Source organism: Anomaloglossus baeobatrachus, chromosome 6, assembly GCF_048569485.1.
Source record: "Anomaloglossus baeobatrachus isolate aAnoBae1 chromosome 6, aAnoBae1.hap1, whole genome shotgun sequence".
NCBI lineage: Eukaryota > Metazoa > Chordata > Amphibia > Anura > Aromobatidae > Anomaloglossus > Anomaloglossus baeobatrachus.
Window position 1 is genome coordinate 464682607 of NC_134358.1, and position 14358 is coordinate 464696964.

At 44.3% G+C, this 14358-nt stretch overlaps 1 protein-coding gene across 2 annotated transcripts in view; it reads left to right on the forward strand.

Moving 5' to 3' along the window:
• Positions 1 to 14358, forward strand: part of TBC1D5 (TBC1 domain family member 5) — an 835136-nt gene that overhangs the window by 744151 nt on the left and 76627 nt on the right. For both annotated transcript variants that reach the window (XM_075316666.1, XM_075316667.1), the window contains exon 19: positions 3553 to 3716. In XM_075316666.1, coding sequence (XP_075172781.1) covers positions 3553 to 3716 — 164 coding nt within the window. The remainder of the gene's footprint in view (positions 1 to 3552; positions 3717 to 14358) is intronic.

Below are 14358 nucleotides of genomic sequence, written 5' to 3' on the forward strand. Positions count from 1 at the left end.
GTCTGATTATCTCTAGGGAGAGGAGGAGAGAAGAAAAAAAAGGGGGAAGAGAGAGGGATGAACACCCCCAAAAAGGGGGGGAGGGGAGAAAAGGGGACCAAGAGGCATGGGAGCAGGAAAGGGAAAAGGGAAGGAGGAGGAAAAAGAAAAAAAAAATAATAGATAAGGGGAGGTAAGGGGGAAAGTAGAGTTTTAGCAGGAGAAATAGCTTGCAGCAACCATAGGAACTATTGACTGGAGGCCTCAGCCAGCACCAACAACGAGAGAAGTGAGGATGACTCCAGTCCCGAATTTTCGATGTGGCATCAGCTTCCAACTGAGGTATAACAGTCCCTGGAGCAGTCTCTCAGCAGGGGATGAAATCAGGATCCCATTCCAGCAATCAAATCAGCACTTCTTGGCAGCACCACAGGTCTTTAACCATTCGTCTGTCTCTGCAGGAGTTCTGTTCTCATAGATGATATGTAAACGGGCAGGAAATGCCATAGAATATGAAATCTGCAGTTCTCTGAGACGCTTTTTGACATGGACAAATGTGGCTCTGGTTTTCTGCAGGTCAGCTGAAAAATCTGGAAATATTGAGACAGTCCCGTTGTTGTAGGTAATGGGTCCCTTACGACATTCCGCCCCAAGAAAGGCATCCCTGTCCCAGTTGCTTAGAATGCGGGCTAGAAATGGCCTCAGGGGGGCTCCAGGTGCAGGTGGTCGGGCTGGGACCCTGTGTGTCCTCCCCACAATAAATGCAGGTGACAACTTGGCATCAGGGAGCATGTCACAGAGCCATGTTTCCACAAATGCGCAGGGGTCACCCCCCCCTCCGCATCTTCCGGTAGTCCCAGAATACATAAATTATTGCGTTGCAATCTATTTTCCAAATCCTCCACTCTCAGGACCCACATATCAGCTGCCTTTTCCAGGGAGGCAAGCATCCCAGATACCGGAGCCGCCTCATTCTCCAGCACGGAGACCCTAGATTCGGTTTCCTTCACCCGCTCCCGGAGGTTCTGCAGGTCCAGGCGGAGGAGACTCGCATCGATCTTCGCTTCATCAATCTTACTGGTGAGAGATACCCTAGATTCCTGTATGGCAGACAGGAGTTGCACTGAGAACTTGTTTCAAGGTGAGTTCCTGTTCCTCACCATTCTCCTCCATAGCCACCGCTCTCCCCTGCGCTCTCACCACACGCAGCAGGAGATCCGGCGCCATTTTGGTTGTAAGGTCGCTCGAACTCCCGGAGCTTCTCAGCCACCATACTCTGCTTTCTTTGGTTCATTATAGGGCAAAAGGGGTTGGTTAAATATATTGGGTGCTTGGTTTCTGCAGGATAATAGTCTTAACTCTATGCTAGCAAGCGGAGCCTCTCCTAAGTGCAACTTCTCATACCAGCTGCAGGCCACACACCCCCACACAACAGCATTAATGTGTAAGTGTCATTTCATCAATAGTACACATGAAAATAAGCGACTTTATATATCTTTTATATATATATATATATATATATATATATATATATATATATATATATATATATATATATATATATATATATCTTTTATATCTTATAAGAAAAATCTGCTTCTTTCTCTGCCAGAATTGATCAGTCATTATCAAAATTCTCAATTCTGAGGTAGAATCTGTATTCAGTGATGACTTTCCCATTACAGAGATAGGAGATGGCAGCTGTTACTGATGAGGTTCTATGTAGATAGAAGAGAGTAGCTCTGCCTCTAACTCCTCCCTCCTCCCATCATAGTAGAATCTCATCAGTAACAAGTGCCATCTATGTAGAAGGAGGAGGGGACAGAGCTCTTCCTCAAGTGTCTCTGCCTTCCTACCTCTTTTTATCATGCAGTCTCACAAAAACAAAAAAGTGAAAGACGCTGCAGCTGCATCCCCCTCCTCCCCTATTGTGTTTTTCCTGTATTACATTAGATACATTTGCTTTTCATCAGGCAAATTAATGTACACCACAGGTTTTCTGAAACACTGATTTATGTAAAAATCACTTTAACGCATAACCCTATTACAATCTGTACAGGTTGTCCATTTGCCATCTGTGCTGACGTTATTACTTTATAATGTCTGTATACTCTCTTTTCCATCCTCCTCTGCCCATGAACTGGTATGATCAGACCATGTTCCTGTATGGTCAGACACTGCCATTACACAGTACACAGCAGGGACATATACTGTATATAAGATTATCTCACCACAGAAAACATTTTTTTAAACACATCCAATTGTGGAACTTATTATAGTTCCAAGATCTATTGATTAAAATGAGTTTTAAAATTAACTTTATTTGTGAGATATTCTCAAGTTTGGAAGTTATCTCATAATTATGGGATAGAGGCTCCCACTGATCCAAATAACTAGTGTTTTGAAGAACCCCGCATGAATGGAGCGGTGGTCGATCATCCACCCTGCTGCCCCTTTTATACTTATGGAATGCTGAAGGCCAGCTGACCACAGAGTTTGGTTAGCAGTTCGCATGATCCACTATCACTTCATTCATATGCCGGTTCTTTGGATCAGTGAAGGTGCAATGGATAGGGAATAACTTCCAAATCTGAGAATATCACTTTAAGTAATTGTATTTCCAACTTCTGTTCTTCTTTTCCTCTACAGTGAAAGACACTACAGCTGTTTTTTTCTCCTCCCTGCTCTTTATTTCATCTATTACTATAAACCAGTTTGTTGCACAGTTAAGGGTGCGTTACACGCTGCGATATCGCTAGCGTTTGATAGCGATGTCGCGAGCGATAGCACCCGCCCCCGTTGTTAGTGCGACATTTGGTGATCGCTGCCGTAGCGAACATTATCGCTACGGCAGCGTCACACGCACATACCTTATCAATGACGCCACTGTGACCGCCGAACAATCCCTCCTTCAAGGGGGGGTGCGTTCAGCGTCATAGCGGCATCACTAAGCGGCCGCCCAATAGCAGAGGAGGGGCGGAGATGAGCGGCCGGAACATGCCGCCCACCTCCTTCCTTCCTCATTGCCGGTGGACGCAGGTAAGGAGATGTTCGTCGTTCCTGCGGCGTCACACATAGCGATGTGTGACGCCGCAGGAACGACGAACAACCAGCGGCATGCACCACCAACGATATTTTGAAAAGGAGCGACGTGTCAACGATCAACGATTTTAGACGTTTTTGCGATCGTTGCACGTCGCTCCTTGGTGTCACACACTGCGATGTCGCTAACGGTGCCGGATGTGCGTCACTAACGACGTGACCTTGACGATATATCGTTAGTGATGTCGCAGTGTGTAAAGCACCCTTTACAGAGTGCCTATGATCTCTGTACTGTAAAGGTGATCTACAGGCATATTACGATGAGCAGGATGTTTCCTTCATATGTGATATGGTAATATACAAAATATGTACTCACATATACTAATGTATGGATGCTTACAGCTATCTTCTGGTGACTTTCTTATCGTCTTACTGAACATGTATTTGATTTCCCTAAAATCAGTACATATGCTGAACTGAAACAAACCGGTTGCTCTTCTAAAAACTTGTGCTCTGTGTATTTTATCCTAGGCCAAATCTCTAAGAATGTCATCTCGTCTCCCAGTATAGAGAGTTTGCCTGGAGGCCGTGACCACACAGAATCTCCTCCTCTGTCAGCTGGAAAGAAAGATTCCTTCTTCAGCAATATCTCCCGCTCTCGTTCTCATAGCAAATCCCAAGGGAAAAGAGAGTCTGTAAGTTCCTATCGCTTGCATTTATGCTTCAGGTTTATTTTTATTTTTTTGGCTGAAAAGTTGTTTAACGATATTTTGAGAAATGTAACGGTTGCAAAGGGCAGTCACATCCTTACATCTTTATTGCTGTCAGTTTTAAGGTGCAGGGATATTCTGTCTTATCTTATTTAATATATTCCTATATATCATCTGAAAATGGTCTTTATTGCTTAGGCTTTTCCAGACTAAATTTTTTCTTTTCCATGTCCTTTCCTTTGTCGTTCCATTGCTGCCCGTGGTTTTTGCACACACGTCGGCAAAAGTGACATCACAAGGGAAGCATGTGATCTCAGCAGCCAGTCACTGGGCTTAGCGGTCATTCCTGGTCCCTGCCTTAATACATCAAAAATGCCCGATCAGCCATCAAAAGATTTTTTAGTAGCTAGACACAACCCCTTTAGCCTTAATTATTATATAATGGACTAATGCTTAGTGGTTTCTACTTTAGCAACAGTTTATTACCCAAAGGATGTGTATGGAGTAGAAAAATGTAAACCTCGAAACTCCATATAAATCAAACATCTTACTTTTCAGATTATTGTTTACATTAAACATTTTAGAATCTTGTAGTTTTTCCTTTAAACACGGAGCCCCTAAAAGCTGAAACTTTCTATTTCTATGATGTCATCCCATATTGCGCAAAATTATACTTTATGATTAAATTGGTAGAAGTAAATCTGTGAAAATGTCCCTATAAAGCATGGTGCTGATCTGAATGGGACTGATGGGAGGTAACAAGTTGAAAGCTATACTGGTTCAACATAATCTTAAAGTACAATTAATTGCCATATTTTTGGGATTGTAAGATATAAGAAAATGTTTCGGAGGAGCTTCATCTGATCAAGGAGAATGCTGACACAGTTTCCTTCCCGAGCACTGAGAGAACTGTGCAGCAGTACAGTTCTCTCTCTTCTCCAGCCCGACACTAAAAAGTATGAACAGTGCAAGGCAGAAGAACGAAATGTATCAAGACCTGCACATCACTAATGCTACCCAAATACTGCAGGTCCTGACTAGCTGAAGGAACTTTAAGGTTATGTGATCAATCACATGCCTGTATTGAGCTTAACCCCTTCAAAACCAAGCCTGTTTTCACCATCCTGACAAGGCCAAATTTTATACAATTCTGACCAGTGTCACTTTATAAGGTAATGATTCTATATTTCCCAGTGACTCTGAGACTGTTTTTTTCTTGACACGTTGCCCTTCATTTTGGTGGTAAATTTCAATCAACATGATTTGTGTTTATGAAAATATCAAAAATTTTATAAAAAATGAAACGTTTGCAATTATCGAAATTTGAATTTTTGTTGACTTAAACCAAATTGTTCTATCACACAAAATAGTTAATAAATAACATTTGCCACATGTCTCCTTTACATAAGCACCATTTTTGAAACATAATGTTTTTTGTTAGAAAGGTTTAAAGTTTATCAGCAATTTCACGTTTTTCCAACAAAATTTACAAAACCATTTTTTTTTAGTGACCACATCACACTTAAAGTGACTTTGAGTGTCTTATGTGACTGAAAATACTCAAAAGTATCACCATTTTAAAAACTTCACCTCTCAAAATACTCAAAAGCATTATTCAAGAGGTTTATTAACCCTTTAAGTGATTCATAGGAACTAAAGGAAAAAATGAAAATGTTTACTTTTTCCCACATAAATATTGCTTTAGTCCCAAATATTGCAAGGGTAACAGGAAAAATGCACCATACAATTCGATTTGTAATTTCTCCTGAGTACACCGATACCCCATATGTGGTGGAAGATTACTTTTCAGGTGCATGACAGGGCTTGGAAGGGAAGGAGGGCTATTTGAATTTTGGAGTGCCATTTTTGCTGCATAGATAGCGGACGCCATTTTGCATTTGAAGATCCCCTGACATGCCAAAACAGCAGAACCCCCCCCACAAGTGGACCCTGTGGAGACACGGGGCTCAGTGGGTGCTCTCGTCCACTAAAACCCGCCGCCTTTAGAAAGACAGCGTAGCTCAGGGCTCATCCCAACTGAACGCCGGCCTCCTTAACCGTGGGCGTAACACTACTCAGACAACACAGGGTGAGGGAACCACAATAATTAGACTTTATTGGATCCCCAAACAATTAACGGCACATAACACATAACCAGCAAAACACACAAATGTAACAGGCAACAGAGTCTCACCCTTCCGCTGGCTCACCAGGGATTTAGAATGTCCATGCCTCAGAGCTTCCAGGGCCGCTTACTCCAGTCCAGCAGCACCCCGCTTTTGGCGGGCACCCACTGAGAAAGGAATAACGCCAGATTTAGGAAGCTGTGTGAGGTCTGCAAAGTCTGTAACAGGTGACTGAACTGTCCCAACCTGAGTGTCCTCCTTAGGTAGTCCTGTATGGTGTTACAATCCTGGCAGCCGGAGTCGAAATCCCTAGGCTGTGGATATGGTCTCCAACCGGATCCGGAGTCCCTAGATTGAAGCCATAAGATATCCTGATCCTCTAGTCAGCTCTAAAGAGCTTAGACTGGATCCATCAGCATCCATCAACCTCCAACCACCCTGGTGGCTTAAAGAAGTCCCTTTTATAGCCATAACCTTCCCTTAGGATACACTGTGTCCTCATCGATTGGTTGGACAAGATTGCTTCTCCCATTGGATGAATTTCAAGCTGCATGGATAATGTTCATTTAAATGATGTGCATCGAAAGACTCAGTATATCTACATGGAGTCGGCAAGTCACAGACTCAACAATGGCTACTAAGGTAATCACATTAGCAATACACAACTACAATACAATGGTTACTGGAAAAGTCTGGAGAACAATACGTCTAGCTTTCAGTGGCCAACACAATTACATTGAGTCAACAAGAGTCTTGTAAAAAACAATGAGGGACTTCTCCCCCATCTATAGACAATCTATCATGCTGTCTGGCTGGATTTTAAGAAACTTTAACCCATGAGAGTCCATGTCGTCACAGACCCATTCTGGAAACTACACCTCTCAAGAAATTCGTCTTGGATAGTAGTGAGCAATTTTAACCCTCAGGTTTTTTTCACTAAAATGTTGCTTTTGCCCCAAAGATTTAATTTTATAAAAATGTAATCGGAAACATTGTGCAACAAATGTACGGTCCATTTTCTCCTGAGTTCGCCAATACCCCATATGTAGTCGAAAACTACTTTTGAGGCACAGTCCAAAGATCAGAAGGGAAAGAGCGCCATATTGGAGTTCAGATTTAGTTGGAAAGGTTTGTGGTGCTATGTCACATTGGCAGAGCCCCTGACATGCTAGAATAGCAGAAATCTCCCATAACTGACCCCATTTTGTAAAGTATACTCCTGAATGAATTTATCTAGGGGTGCAGTGAGCATATTGACACCACAGATGTGTCACAGAATTTTAAACCATTCAGCGGTGAGGAAAGAATAATTACATTTTGTTCACTAACTTGTTGTTTTAGCCACAAGTTTTTAATTTTTAGAAGGACTAATAAGAAAAAATGTGCCAGAAAAAGAGAATCACATTTTAGAAATTACACCCCTCTGGGAATTCACCTACGGGTGTAGTGCCGATTTTGTTTCTGGAAATCACCCGTGAAGTCAAATGCAGTGTATGTAACAGAATTAAAAATTGCTAAAATTGCAAATAAGCCCTTGTAGTTTCCAGTACATTGTAGTGCCTGTACATTGTTACCAGCTTGTGCTTCTGGAGACACACACCCCGTAAATTTAATGGGTTCTCCTCACTAACTACAGATGAGCGAACCTTTGGAGGTTCGGTTTGCAGGGCCCATTCGAACCTTAGATAAGGTTCGGTTTGTGACCCTGACTTGAACTGAACCTCAGTGGAAGTCAGTTATTGGGCAGTTCATGTCTCTGCCCACATATAGCCAGCCATAAGGAGAACACTTTCTGTGGGCAGGGTTTTTCAAATTTTATATATTTTTTTTGTATATGTGCATACTTTATCTGATCACGCTGATTTTACCCCCTTTGCGAGTCGTTCAAACACTGCATGTGGCTCTTACAGAGCTGAGCATCAATCATACCGAAGCACAACGCTGCTTGTTTGAGTAGTTTGGATTTGTAACTCACTTGAACTTCAAACCCAAACTTTGGGGTTTTTTTGGAAGTTGGCTTCCGAACTCGAACCTTGAACCTCAGGTTTGCTCATCTCTACGCACTACAATAATGTCAAACATGTGGACCTTAATTGTGGTTTAGGCACATTGTGGTGCTTAGAAGGGAGGAGGGAATTTGAATTGGGGAGTACACATACATCAGCCTTGTTACAGTGAATTTTCCATTGGAAATTTTGTCTGAATTTTTTCAGAGATTTACATGGAAACCCCCAAATAAGTGCTCATTGTAGAGTGCAGGATAAATGTGAGCTGAGCCTTACTGCTATGCAAGGCAGAATGAATAAATCAACAGTAGTTGAAGAATTGGCTTTGTTTATTTATATTTTACGCTGTTCACCTTGGTGTATAAGTGATTAGGCAGCTTTATTCCTCAGGTCAGTACACTTACAGCAATATCAGACTTCTATAGTTTTTCTTAGGTCAGGCTACTATCACACTAAAAAATGTTTTGTTTTTCATCACCGAATTTAGAAGGCTATATGTTTTTTTATTTTTTTGCCAACAAAGTCATGTGAGGGCTTGTTATTTGCTGGATGAGTTAGCGTTTTTGTTGGTACCATTTTGGGCAACATAATAATTTTTTATCGCTTATTATTTTGCCTTTTGTGAGACAGAATAAAGTAGAAGCAGCAATTCAGGAATTGATTTTTTTTTTTTTTTTTTTTACATTATTCACTATGCTTTAAAAGTGATAAATGTAGACTGAGATGGTAAAGAAACGTGGTTTCTCTGCTCTGATGTACAATTCATATGAAAGGACCAGGACTTGTGGACCAGGATTTAATGCGGTTTAATCAATGCGTTTCAAAGTATTCCAGCACCATGTCTGACACCATGTTAAAGCTCGGTTTTATCCTGATGAAGAAGTTGGAACCCTGGTCCATATGTTCTGGTCCTTTCATATGAATTCTGTAGCAGCGCAGAGAAACCACGTTTCTTTCACTTCTCAGTCTACATATGGCTCCATAGTCCATGGATTCTGCAGCAGCTGGCATTTCCATATTTATTTCACTGTTGTGTTTGCTACAACTTCACAAGATGAGCAGATATTTTGCATTTATCCATATATTATCCAGTTAAGAACTTACTGCACTTTTTACTCCTCAGCTCCTCGTAAAAGTGATAAGACAGTTTTATTTTTCGGGTCAGTATGAATACAGCGATACCACAGTTATATTGATATTTTTTATATTTTGACGCTTTTAAACAATAAAACCAGGCTAGGCAGCTGCTTAGAGGAACCCATGGCTGCTGTTTTTTGGCACAAGGTTAGAGGAGGCCGTGTTTTTATGAAGCTATGAAATTTGCATCACCTGCCCCTTCCAAACGATATTGTTGAAGAAGACATAACCCTAACAGACTAATTAAGATCTGAAACCTTGGTCAAAGTTATCTGGGCACAGAAATCTCCATGGGTGTCCAAAGTTTTGCATTAGCCCATTTTCCATTTTCTAATTTTTAAAATGTAATAGATGAAAATAATTTATTTAATTTTTGCCTAAAATACAAAGGAAATGTGTGATCTTTAACTTTATGACTTTTACAGATCATTTCATCTTCAACTTGCTTAACTGGTCACAATAACAGTAATTTTGACCAGGGGTGCCCAAAGCTTTGCATGCCACTGTAAATGTATATATTTATTGGTGTAATATTTTTTTCATTTTTCTGTTGTTTATTGTCTGATTTTTTTTTTTTTTTTTAAACGTACAATTTTTTCACTTTCTTTTTAACTGTTTTTCTTGGGACATTAACTTTTATTACTCTGATCACTGGTATAATGTAATGCAATACTCAAGCTTTGCAATACATTACACCTGTCAGTGTGATACTGACAAGCCTCTTAGATAGCATTGAGCGAACCCGAGATTCAGTGTTCGGACTTTTATTAAAAAACAGAGTTTAATTATGAATGAACACCACAAGCGCAAGCATCGCTGTGCTCTGGTGCACTCGGTGCTCAGCCAAGTGCGAGCCACTTGTAGTGTTTGAACAGCTCAAACTGGGGATAACAGCATGATCAGAAGACCCCATACTCCCGCAACTGGAAGCGATCTGTTTATGGTTAGCTGCATGTGGGCGCAGACTCAAACTGTCCAATTAGTGACTTCCGTTTGGGTTCAAGTCAAGTTCAGGTCCCAAACCAAATTTAATTTAAAATTCGATTGACCCTGCTGAACCAAACTTCCACAGATCCACTTATCTCTACTCTCAAGGCCACTTTACACACAGTGACATCGCTAGCGATGTCGCTGCCGATCGCACCCGCCCCCATCATTTGTGCGTCACGTGCAAATCGCTGCCCATGGCGCACAATATCGTTAGTCCCCGTCATACAGCTGTGGCCGGCGAACCGCCTCCTTTCTAAGCTGGCGGTTCGTTCGGCGTTACAGCGGCCGCCCAATAGAAGCGGAGGGGCAGAAATGAGCGGCCGTAACATCCCGCCCACCTCCTTCCTTCCTCATTGCAGGAGGCCGCAGGTAACTTGATGTTCCTCGTTCCTGCAGTGTCACACGTAGTGATGTGTGCTGCCGCAGGAATGACGAACAACCTGCGTTCTGCAACAGCAACGATAATCGGGAAAGGAACGACGCGTCAACGATTAGGTAAGTAATTTTGATCGTTAACGATCGTTCGTGCGTTTCACACGCAACGACGTCGCTAACGAGGCCGGATGTGCGGCACAAATTCCGTGACCCCAACGACATCTCGTTAGTGATGTTGTTGCTTGTAAAGCGGCCTTTAGACTATTCTCCAGGCATGAATCAAGAAAAGGCAAGTGCACAGCCTATATGTATGACCATATATAAGCAGGGTGCCACATCATTCATGCAGTCAATGCATACAAGATGTGCACATCTAAATGTAGTAAAAAAAAAATTGTAGAACTTTATTGTAACAAACTACATCCATAAGTGCATTTAAAAACTGTATCCCAAAGACAACCACTGGTATAATCCATGCAATTGTTCTTATGCCCTTGCTTACATGTATTATACAATCTAGACCAGGGGTGGGCAATTAATTTTCCCATGGGGCCGCATGAGAAATTGGGATTGGTTTAGAGGGCCGGACTAATATAATTACCTCAGTTCTACCCAATATATTACATCACTACACCCCCTCCATATACTACACCTGTAATAAACTACACCACTACACCCCTATATACTACACCTGTATTATACTACACTCCCCATATACACCTGTATTATACTACACTCCCTCCATATACCTGTAATATACTACACCCCCATATACACCTGTATTATACTACACCACTATATAATACACCTCCGATATACTACATCATTACACCCCTATATACTACACCTGTAATATACTACATCACTACACCCCTATATACACCTGTAATATAGTACACCTCCATATAGCACACCTGTAATATACTACACCTCCATATAGCACACCTGTAATATACTACATCACTACACCCCTATATACACCTGTAATATACCCCCCTATATAGCACACCTGTAGTATACTACACCTCCATATAGCACACCTGTAATATACTACACCTCCATATAGTACACCTGTATTATACTACACCCCCATATGTCACACACCCTGCTCCCCATACAGCCTGCACCCCCATATCACACACACTACACCCCCATATGTCACACACCCTGCCCACATATTTCACCCTGCCTGTACCCCAACTTACCCCTCTCAAACACTCTGCACCCCTTCACATCCTTCTGTCAGTCTGCAGCCGTCATATGCCACTCACCCTGCAACTCCATCTTCCCACATATGCACTCACCCTGCAGCTCCATGTTCCCACATATGCCACTCACCCTGCAGCTCCATGTTCCCACATATGCACTCACCCTGCAACTCCATCTTCCCACATATGCACTCACCCTGCAGCTCCATGTTCCCACATATGCCACTCACCCTGCAGCTCCATGTTCCCACATATGCCACTCACCCTGCAGCTCCATGTTCCCACATATGCCACTCACCCTGCAGCTCCATGTTCCCACATATGCCACTCACCCTGCAGCTCCATGTTCCCACATATGCCACTCACCCTGCAGCTCCATGTTCCCACATATGCACTCACCCTGCAACTCCATCTTCCCACATATGCCACTCACCCTGCAGCTCCATGTTCCCACATATGCACTCACCCTGCAGCTCCATGTTCCCACATATGCACTCACCCTGCAACTCCATCTTCCCACATATGCCACTCACCCTGCAGCTCCATGTTCCCACATATGCCTCTCACCCTGCAGCTCCATGTTCCCACATATGCCTCTCACCCTGCAGCTCCATGTTGCCACATATGCCCTCACCCTGCAGCTCCATGTTCCCACATATGCCACTCACCCTGCAGCTCCATGTTCCCACATATGCCTCTCACCCTGCAACTCTATCTTCCCACATATGCCTCTCACCCTGCAACTCCATGTTCCCACATATGCCACTCACCCTGCAGCTCCATCTTCCCACATATGCACTCACCCTGCAGCTCCATGTTCCCACATATGCCACTCACCCTGCAGCTCCATGTTCCCACATATGCCACTCACCCTGCAGCTCCATCTTCCCACATATGCACTCACCCTGCAGCTCCATGTTCCCACATATGCCACTCACCCTGCAGCTCCATGTTCCCACATATGCCTCTCACCCTGCAGCTCCATGTTCCCACATATGCCACTCACCCTGCAGCTCCATGTTCCCACATATGCCACTCACCCTGCAGCTCCATGTTCCCACATATGCCTCTCACCCTGCAACTCCATCTTCCCACATATGCCACTCACCCTGCAGCTCCATGTTCCCACATATGCCACTCACCCTGCAGCTCCATGTTCCCACATATGCCTCTCACCCTGCAGCTCCATGTTCCCACATATGCCACTCACCCTGCAGCTCCATGTTCCCACATATGCCTCTCACCCTGCAGCTCCATGTTCCCACATATGCCTCTCACCCTGCAGCTCCATGTTCCCACATATGCCTCTCACCCTGCAGCTCCATGTTCCCACATATGCACTCACCCTGCAACTCCATCTTCCCACATATGCCACTCACCCTGCAGCTCCATGTTCCCACATATGCACTCACCCTGCAGCTCCATGTTCCCACATATGCCTCTCACCCTGCAGTTCCATGTTCCCACATATGCCTCTCACCCTGCAGCTCCATGTTCCCACATATGCCTCTCACCCTGCAGCTCCATGTTCCCACATATGCACTCACCCTGCAACTCCATCTTCCCACATATGCCACTCACCCTGCAGCTCCATGTTCCCACATATGCCTCTCACCCTGCAGCTCCATGTTCCCACATATGCCACTCACCCTGCAGCTCCATGTTCCCACATATGCCTCTCACCCTGCAGCTCCATGTTCCCACATATGCCACTCACCCTGCAGCTCCATGTTCCCACATATGCCACTCACCCTGCAGCTCCATGTTCCCACATATGCCACTCACCCTGCAGCTCCATGTTCCCACATATGCCTCTCACCCTGCAACTCCATGTTCCCACATATGCCTCTCACCCTGCAGCTCCATGTTCCCACATATGCCTCTCACCCTGCAGCTCCATGTTCCCACATATGCACTCACCCTGCAGCTCCATGTTCCCACATATGCCTCTCACCCTGCAGCTCCATGTTCCCACATATGCCTCTCACCCTGCAGCTCCATGTTCCCACATATGCCTCTCACCCTGCAGCTCCATGTTCCCACATATGCACTCACCCTGCAGCTCCATGTTCCCACATATGCCACTCACCCTGCAGCTCCATGTTCCCACATATGCCACTCACCCTGCAGCTCCATGTTCCCACATATGCCTCTCACCCTGCAGCTCCATGTTCCCACATATGCACTCACCCTGCAGCTCCATGTTCCCACATATGCCTCTCACCCTGCAGCTCCATGTTCCCACATATGCCACTCACCCTGCAGCTCCATGTTCCCACATATGCCTCTCACCCTGCAGCTCCATGTTCCCACATATGCACTCACCCTGCAGCTCCATGTTCCCACATATGCCACTCACCCTGCAGCTCCATGTTCCCACATATGCCACTCACCCTGCAGCTCCATGTTCCCACATATGCCACTCACCCTGCAGCTCCATGTTCCCACATATGCACTCACCCTGCAGCTCCATGTTCCCACATATGCCACTCACCCTGCAGCTCCATGTTCCCACATATGCACTCACCCTGCAGCTCCATGTTCCCACATATGCCACTCACCCTGCAGCTCCATGTTCCCACATATGCCTCTCACCCTGCAGCTCCATGTTCCCACATATGCCTCTCACCCTGCAGCTCCATGTTCCCACATATGCACTCACCCTGCAGCTCCATGTTCCCACATATGCCTCTCACCCTGCAGCTCCATGTTCCCACATATGCCTCTCACCCTGCAGCTCCATGTTCCCACATATGCCTCTCACCCTGCAGCTCCATGTTCCCAC